At 38.7% G+C, this 9,518-nt stretch overlaps 1 protein-coding gene and 1 long non-coding RNA gene across 3 annotated transcripts in view; one reads left to right on the forward strand and one right to left on the reverse strand.

The window, feature by feature from the left end:
* Tnpo3 (transportin 3) overlaps nucleotides 1–9,518 on the reverse strand; it is a 76,879-nt gene that overhangs the window by 32,272 nt on the left and 35,089 nt on the right. For both annotated transcript variants that reach the window (XM_031381373.1, XM_031381374.1), the window contains 4 exons: nucleotides 7,373–7,548; nucleotides 6,324–6,462; nucleotides 3,273–3,419; nucleotides 1,021–1,128 (listed from right to left, as the gene is read on the reverse strand). In XM_031381373.1, the coding sequence (XP_031237233.1) occupies nucleotides 1,021–1,128; nucleotides 3,273–3,419; nucleotides 6,324–6,462; nucleotides 7,373–7,548 (570 nt within the window). The remainder of the gene's footprint in view (nucleotides 1–1,020; nucleotides 1,129–3,272; nucleotides 3,420–6,323; nucleotides 6,463–7,372; nucleotides 7,549–9,518) is intronic.
* Nucleotides 1,282–1,913, forward strand: LOC116098669. Its single transcript, XR_004121903.1, has 2 exons — nucleotides 1,282–1,419; nucleotides 1,722–1,913. It is a non-coding gene; the product is annotated as an uncharacterized LOC116098669 (long non-coding RNA).

The raw sequence follows: 9,518 nt of genomic DNA on the forward strand, positions 1-9,518 counted from the left end.
AAGCAAAACAAACTCTCTCATATGGTATCACAGAACTTTCAATGTAGTATGTAGGTATTTATATCATGTCACATTTTCAATTAATGATTTAGCTAGCTTGTTTGCTTTCATTTTTGCCAAAAAACATCTTCTGAACCTGGAGTTCCACAAAACATACTTGGCAACAATAATAGCTTATATAATTAAATTCATTAAATTGAAGTCAAAGACACAGAGCCAGTGAGAAAAAGCTGAAATCTGAGTATCTGCCTACTAAGTCTGTTCCTAAGAATCTCCATAGAGGATTCCAAAGACATGCTTTGTAATGAATAGTTAAAATTTCATGAATGTCTCCTGGGTAAGATCATACACAAGTTTTATATACAAAATGGGTGTCAAACCTTCATCTTCCCAATTTTTCTTATGTTAGTTTGGTGTCACTACAACACAGCATCCAAACTGTCACACCAGAACTCTATTAAAGTATGATCCAGCAGTACAAAAACACCTGAAATTATTCTAACATTAAGTGATGTGGAATGATGATAATGACTGCAACCTTATGAGGTAAATGTCACTTATTCATCACCAGGAAACCACAGGAATATCTTCCTCTGGAATGAAGCCGCACAAGAATCTAACATACTATGGACCAAGGAAATACCGTATAACTAAAGAGTTGCCAAGACCAAAGCAGGAAAACCTGCTCATTTTTCCCAGTGGGTCCAAATCCCTGTAAGTTTCCTGGAGATTTCCGTATTTATCAGCTGCACATATGGAACAGCTCTTCTCAGTAAGAGTAATAGAATAAACCATAACTGAATTTAACTGTCCATGACAACTGGTTTATCAGACCCTAAACAAACATTGCTACTATATGCCAGGCAATGTGCTAGGCACCTACATATCTATTATCTCATTCGGTCACCAAGCTTGGGGGGAAAAAAGATGGAACATTTACAGAAGCTATAGGATAGAAGCAAGATAAATACAATCAATGTGATCACTAAAACTGACCCAAGAATCTCCAAATGAACTTACCTGAGCAAAACATTCCATAGATCCAATCAAGAAAATCAAGTCCTTCACCAGGTCTGACACTCTCATTCGAAACTCCCCAAAGTCATCGGTCTCTTCAGGAACACCCTCCTGAAATTCAACAGCATGGAACACCTATTCAAAACTCACCAGAGCTGTCAATTCCCTTTATAGACTCCATAGAGAAGAAGAAGCCATTAGGGATCAAATGTCAATGAAACGGAGTCTGAAACCACGAGTCTATGTTCCATCATAATAGAAGGTCAAGTGCTCTGCAAGTGTGTTGAGTCAGCAGAATCTATACTCCACTTTCCTATGAAAATCCTTCAGTTTGTGTATGACTATGTATAGCTATTTTTCACCTTGTTTGTTTTAAGAAAATCACAGAGGCGAAAAGTAAAGGTAAAGAAGTGGTATAAATTACAACCTATCTAGAAGGTCAGCTCCTTAATACTGAACAAACAAATCTAAGGCTTCCTTCTTTAAAATCTTAGAATAAAACAACAAAAACCAATCATTATCACAATAACTTCACAAAGAAAATTTTAGATTTTAAATCCTAACCCAATGCACTTCTATAAAAAAAGCATTACCAATTACATTTGAGACAGTTAAAGCCACCTCAGGTCATGGACACCTAATATCCATCCCTTAGTATCCAGTCATTGAGAACTGCTCATCTACTTCAGCCTCCTTTGCTTTAGGAAGAAGAAGTCAAAATGGAGAAATGAGGAAAAAGAATGGCTTTCCAGGGAAGGAGAGAAGCCAACATGGATACAGACAAAGAGGAAGATGATCCTGGTTCCACGTGGTTTTAAACAACCACAAGTAGCCAAGATTTTCACAAGGTTAGAATAATTGGGTTAAAGCTTTATCTTTAACAATTGGCTCTGAAATTATTGTATTGTCATCTTGTAAATTGTGATCTTATTGTTACATAAATCTAATTGGATAATTAAAAAAAAAATGGCTTTCCAGATGAAACAATGAACAAAATTCAAAAGTACTATACATTTTCAAGTGTAGAAAATAATTTGCCAGGGAAATGGTGTCACAGGACTGGCAAAGAGCAGGAATCTACTTAGTGTAAGCAGTCAACTAGAGCAGCTCATGTGGGATATTCCAACAACTAGGGATCCTCAGTTTAGAAAATTTCAGAGACTAGCAAGTCAGATTTAATCTTACAAGCAATTAAGTTTACTCCAGAGCCTAGACCACAGCCATTCAACAACCAAGCAGAAAGATTGAATAACAGAGATATAATATATAGGGGCCTTACACAAAAAAGGTGCAAGAGTTTTCCCATGAACTATGTTGTGAATCTAATATGTTTTCTTCTAAGCAAATGTCTATATATTTTCTTTTAAAATATCAAATGATTATAATATAAAGAAACTATGCACACATGGAGAGAAATGATAATTCCCAACATCTTTACACATGTTTTTTCATTTTTTAAATCTTAGTTTTTACCTAACCATGTATCCTACACTATTAAAAACAAAGTAGAAACAGATGTGGTGGTGCATACCTGTAATCCCAGCAATCAGAAGGCTGACATAGAATTGGGAGTTCAAAACTGGTCTCAACTACATATCAAAACATTGTCTCAAAAAAACCAAAAAAACAAAAAACAAAAAAAACCAAAGAGAAAGCCAGGTGTGATGGTACATGCCTTTAATCCCAGTGTTTAGCGGGCAGAGGTAGGTGGATTTCTTGAGCTGGAGGCCAGCCTGATCTAAATAGTAAATTCTAGGCCAGCCAGCACTATACAATGGACTCTGTCTCAACACAAAACAAAACAAAAAATAGGCAAACCACCAAGGGCATGGAATGCAGCTCAAGGTGAGCACTGGTTTAGCATGGTCAAGATCTATGTTTTGTCCCTAGCACTACACAAAAACAAAAAGACCCAAGCAAACAATACAGAATTTGACACAGATTTTTACCACTTATCTAACTATCACTACTGCAGAAGTTATCACTATTAATTGTGGTATAGTGGTTCATCAAGTTTCTGAACATAGTTCATCATTTTCTATAACATCATTTACAGCAAATTCCTAGGTAAACATTGCTGGCTCAGTAGGAACAATATTTCTACATAGGTCTAATTTTTATTATACTACCACTGACTTCTTCATTGTAAGCTAAAGTGGAAAAAACTTGAAGATTGTTAGATCTATTACCTATTTTTTTCAGTTTTTCAAATTAAAACCAAAAGGTAAAAGTTTAAAGTAGACAAGGGTGCTTACATGGTCTGGTTCCAACTGGCAGTGTCGAGCCAAGGCATGAAGCAGCCTCTGAATGTACGCTTTGAAGATGCTGTGAATAACTTCATCATTGGTTTTGTATAAATGTTCTCCTAGTCGGTACCAAAAATTAAAGGAAATTTCTACTACCTGTTAGGTAAGAAAAGAGATGGTTTATTTGTGGAGGAAAAGAACAGAAGAAAAAATCGTTTCATTACTATTTACCATACAGGAGGGACATACACTATTCCATAACTTATATGCAATTAGTTAGGAAGCCACCTTCTCTACACAATTACAGATTTGTTACGTCACCTCCTAAATATCCTCCCAGTAGGCTTCGATGGCCAGTTACATGACTAGCCTTATATTCCTCCCCACCCTTTTCCAAGACAGGGTTTCTCTGTGTAGCCCTGGCTGTCCTGGAACTCACTCTGTAGACCAGACTGGCCCTGAACTCAGAAATCCGCCTGCCTCTGCCTCCCAAGTGTTGGGATTATATTCTATATATTCTCTATTTATATTGAGGGAAAACTTTTCCCAAAGCATGTTAAATTCTATAGGAAACAACATGTGTCTTCTAAGGCATAGTTTCCCCAAACTTCTGGAATGCTTAATTCTGCTCACATCGGAAGATTCCTTCCCAGGCTAGCCAACTGTAATTCCTTTAGGATCCTACACTAACACTCCTGACCCCTTTTGAGACAAGGTCTCATGTAGTCAAGGTTAACTTCAAAGTCACTAAGTAGCTAAGAATGACTTCTGAACTCCCTATCTCCTGCCTCCTCCTCTGGGATTCTAGGCATACATAAACCTCATTTGACTGTTTTCATGATTATGAATGATGGTAGTAATGGATGGAATTCAATGACAACTAGCTTCCAAATCAGGCTACTTCAGAAGTGACTGCTAGCACATAGAGTTAGAGTGTTTTAAATTTTACCTAATCTGTAACTCCATGGGAGATGCTGTAGACAAGCAAAAAGTACTTGTTTGTGCTGAGAACCACAGGAATAAAAAGAACAAGCACAGAACAACCTGCTCTTGCTCCTTTCCATTAAGGATCCAAAGAAAAGATGTTCAAAATGAAATGCAACCCAAGAATCCCACCCATACACCATTTACTTGAGGCAAGATCTCTTTGTGAAGCCTTGGGTGTCCTGGAACTCACTCTGTGACTAGTCTGAAACTCAGAGATCCACTGCCTCTGTTTCCCAGATGATGGGATTAAAGGTTTGTGCCACCACTTCCCAGCTATTTTTTTTTTTCCTTTAAAAGTAAACACAATAGGGATTGGGGATTTAGCTCAGTGGTAGAGTGCTTGTCTAGCGAGCGCAAGGCCCTGTGTTCAGTCCTCAGCTCTGGAAAAAAAAAAAAAGTAAACACAATCTAAAGGTTTATTTTTATTGCTTTTATTATGTACATGTGGGGATGTACACAATAAGTGCTGGTGCCCAGGGATGTCAGAGGTATCATATCCTACTGGTGCTGGCGTTACAGGTGGTTGTAAACCACCAGATATGGGTGCTGGAAACTGTACTGGAAGGGCAGTATATGCTCTTAACTATTGAAACATCTCTCCAGATCCCTTTATTATTTCTTAAGTGATAAAAAGAAAGTATAATTTCTTGAATAAAGAACCTTTTAAAAATCCAGGAAAAAATTACATTTCTTACTTATATTTATGTGTATGGATGTTTTGTCTGTATGCGTGGCTGTGCACCATGTGAATGGAATGCCCATAAATGCCAGAAAAGGGTCTTGGATCCCTAGGGACTGGACCTATATTCTAGTAACTTGGGTGCCCAGGAAGAGTAGCCAGTTCTTTTAACCACTAAGCCATATCTCCAGCCCCTAAAATCTAGGAAATTTGTAAGTAATATAACAGTACATGCCTATTATCTGAGCACCTGGGAGATGGAGACAGGGCCCTTATCAGCCTAGTTCACCAGCCAAGGATACATATATACTCTAAAACAAACAAACGGAAGGGCTGGCTGGGGATGTAGCTTGGTGGTATCAATTTGTCTAACACATACAAGGCCCTGAGATTGATCTTCAGCACCACAAAAGGGGTGTCTTAAAGAAAATTATGATTTTAACAAATATAGCATCCACATAGCCCAGGCTAGCCTGGTTCTCACAATGTAGCCCATATTGGTCTCAACAACTGATCTTCTGTCTTAGCCTTTAAGTGCTGCAATTATAGGCATTATAGGCAAGTGCCAACATATCCAACTCATAAAAACCTCTAAGAAGGATTTTTTAAAAAAAACTGAAACTATGTACACTAGGTAGCCTTAAACTCATGAAGATCCTCCTTCATTTTATCCTGAGTGCTGCAATTAAAGGCATGTGCCTGGTTTAAAAAAAAAAAAAAAAAAAGGAAACTTTCCTTTCTTTTTTGCTTTTTCAAGACAGGGCTTTTCTGTGTAGCCCTAGCTGTTCTGGAACTAGGGTGTGTGTGCGTGTGTGTGTGTGTGTACAGTGGAAAGGTGGCTGTCCTGGAACTAGGGTGTATGTATGTACAGTGGAAAGGTAATAGGTTTTCTTTCTGATAAATCTGAGTTGACTAAAACTATGTGTGTGTGTGTGTGTGTGTGTGTGTGTGTTTGGGTTAACAGTGGAAAGCTAATAGGTTTTCTTTCTGATAGAGTCTCTGAGTTGACTACAACAGTCAACCTTGACAACCAAATATGAAAACAAAACAAAACAGAAACCAAACACAGTTCTTTAAAATATCCCAGTTATGGGTCAATAAGATGGCTCACTGGGTAAAAGTACACGCTAACTAGGCACGTTCAATTCCTGAAACCAACATGAAAGTAGGAGAGAACTGACTGTTGACACTGCCTTGCTTCACAATCAACACTGGAGCACGCGTGTTGCTCCCCAACCCCATATACAAATAATGAAGTTGAAAAAAAATAAAGTAAAACCAGATGCAACTTTCAGACCACATAATTTAAAATAAGACTATAGTTTCTCAACAAGGAAATGGAACATGCTATATACAACCAGAGAATAACAGCCTTAACACAGTATAGATACTACCTCATACTGAGGGTGGCCTGCACAGATAAGAAGCAATTCCAAAGTTCGAAGATCTCCCAGACCTTGGCCTGGAGTACAGACAATTTTTTCCAAGAAAGTTTCACATAGTTCAGTGAAGATGCGGCAGTAATTCAGAACTCTGTGGAGGTGGAATGAGAGTACCAGGTCAAGAGTCTGAGCTTTACATAGTCATAATCAAAGGAACTAAAGCTCTTGGCTGAGAGCCATTCAGTGAATAACTCACTCTGAGTATCAAAATCTGTGGGGCAAATGCTTGTGCTTAGGTTGTTCACATCTATACAGATAAATATATAACGGTAAGCCGATTCATACTCTCTATAACAACCTTTTTAATAAAAATTCCAAATTAAGGTTCTAGAGAGATGGCTCGGTGGCTAGGAGCACTTGTTTGCTAGAGGGCTTGAGTCTGATTTCCAGCAGCCTCATCAGGTGGCTCATAACCTTCCATAGCTCCAGCTCGGGATCCAATGCTTCTGGTCTTTGTAGACACCTGCATTCATATGCACATGCACACACATACACAAAAGAACAAAACCAAATCTTTTTAAAAAATTTAAAATTCCAAATCAGACATTTCAAAATTATTATTACCTTTGTTGTTTTGTTAAATTATGTGTCTCTCTGTGGGTATATGCATGTGTGAATGCAAGTGCTCATGGAACAGAGAGCATTGAATTCTCTAGTGTTGGAATTACAGGCAGTAGAGTCCAGACATGGGTGCTAAAATCCAAAGTCAAGTTCTCTGCAGGAGCATAGCCCATTCTTAGGCACTCAGCCATCTCCCCAGACCCTAAACTAGATACTTTAAAGTTTATGCCTATTTCTTATAGTCTTCTCATTTTAAGAGTAAAGAAAATACAATCAAGAACTGATGGTAATCCTCTCCCAGATCCAAGATGGCACTTCAGATATCGCACTTTATATTTACAAAGCCAGAGAGAAGCAAAAAACAATGAGTAAACTAATGAAGATTTGAAACCTCACAGACTGTAGGTAAGCCAAAGCTCCAGACTCCAACCATTACTTACTTGTCCAAATCTTCCCGTGCCACAGCCATATGATAGGCAGTCTCCAAAGTCAGGACTCCCTGAAAAAGCTGCATGGCCAATGGCAAATTAGTCTCTACATTCTCAATAGCATAGAGAGCTGAGCACACACAGTCGGAAGCAGCTTCATGTAGATTAGATGAGGTCTTATCTTGTTGCTGGAAAACAGACGGAATGCAGAAGCAGAAATCAGAATCACTGTAGTCCAAGGAAAATACTTACTACCTTCTTCTGAAAAAAATTTGTCATCTTATGAGACAGGTGTCCTGTAGTGTAGAGTGGTCTTAAAGTTACTATGTAGCAGCTAGCCTCCTGTCCCTCCTGCCTCTACCTTCCCTGTGCTAGGATTACAAAAATGCATGCCAGTGTACTCCTGTGTCTGGTTGGCTGAGAGCACACTATGAACAGCCCCATAATAGCAGGCCTCACCAAGACAACATCTTCCTTATTTCCAGACATGCCAAGATAATGAAAAGTCTTTATCCCTCAATCAGACTCATAAAATTTTCTTTTTTTCTTTTTTCTTTTTTTTGGTTTTTTCAAGACAGGGTTTCTCTATGTAGCTCTGAAGACCAGGCTGGTCTCGAACTTAGAAATCCGCCTGCCTCTGCCTCCCAAGTGCTGGGATTAAAGGCATGTGCCACCACCGCCTGGCTGAAATTTTCTTTTTATTCATTTTTGCCTTTTCTTGGAGATAAAGTCTCACTGTGTAGCCTTGGCTGGCCTGGAACTCATTATATAGACTAAACTGGCCTTAAACTCACAGAGATCCAAAGTAATTTTGTAGCTTAAGCTTTCTTGGAAACACAGCGTCAGCCTCCAGAGTACTGGGATGACACGTGTAAGCCATGATGCCTGGCAGTTACCAGATTTCTCCATGTTTCTGTTTATACAATTTCTTCCATATCTGATGGCATGCTTCTGTCCTGGAACTCAAAACTCCGCCTGCCTCTGCCTGCCAAGTGCTGGGATTAAAGGCGTGCACTGCCACTGCCTGGTGACTTTGCCATTTATATGTTATGCCTCTCCTCCACCCAGATTTATTTATTTATTTATTTATTTAGTGACAGGGTTTCTCTGTATAATCCTGGCTGTCCTAGAATTCACTATGTAGACCAAGCTGGTCTCAGATTCAGAGAAATTTGTTTGCCTCTTCCTCCGGAGTACAGAATTAAAGGTGTATGCCACCACTGCCCAGCTGTACCCCAGAAGTTTTAAGAAGCTCTGCTTAACTTTGGTATTCTGAGATCTCACTTTGGTATGTAATGAGCCTTTTGGAGTTGTTGAGTCCTTTTGATTTAAGTAGTACTTAAAGTACAAAGATGTTGGCAAGCCTAACAACTTGAGTTTGATCCCTGAAACCCACATAATAGAGATAACAACCCCTCTATAACTTGTCTTCTAACATGCACATATAACTGATTTTTTTAATGCAATTTTATAAATTGTAGTGCCTTTAGTCCCAGCACTTGGAAGGTAGAGGTAGAACATCAGGCGTTCAAGTTCAAATACAGTTATAATAAAAAATTTTTCTCGGACATGCAAAAACCTGTTTATTCTCTATGTACATTTTCTTTGGAAATTACTCAAGGCAGTTCAAAAAATAAGTAATCAACTCAAAAAGCATAGTAAATGGAAATCTAAGCATCATAACTGGGGAACAAATCTAAAAAATGTGTAAGAATAAGAATAAATCAGAGGGTTCAAGGAGGAACCAACATGGCAGCACAAGCTCCAATGTCAGCACTCAGTGGGTGAGACCACAAGGATCTTGAGACCTTCTGGACCACAGAGAGCTGTAAGCCAGTCTGCTACAGAGTTGAGACTGTCTCCAAACAATGACAGGAAAGTACAAGAAGGGAAGCTGCAGGGTTCTTATTTACCAGTAGACTGAGAGCTTCTGTAAATTTAATGAAGCCATCACTTTTAAGTCTTTCACAAATAACAACAACAACAACAGGCTCTCAAGCTGGACAGCTAACATGTAAATCATCTCAATTTTTAGTATTTTTTTTAAGATTTATTTTTATGTGTATAGGTGTTTTACCTGTGTGTATGCGTGCACATACCCCCTCACCAGGTACCAACAAAACCCAGAAGATGTCAGATTCCCCAGAAACGGACCACC

Source organism: Mastomys coucha, unplaced genomic scaffold (assembly GCF_008632895.1).
Source record: "Mastomys coucha isolate ucsf_1 unplaced genomic scaffold, UCSF_Mcou_1 pScaffold20, whole genome shotgun sequence".
Lineage (NCBI taxonomy): Eukaryota > Metazoa > Chordata > Mammalia > Rodentia > Muridae > Mastomys > Mastomys coucha.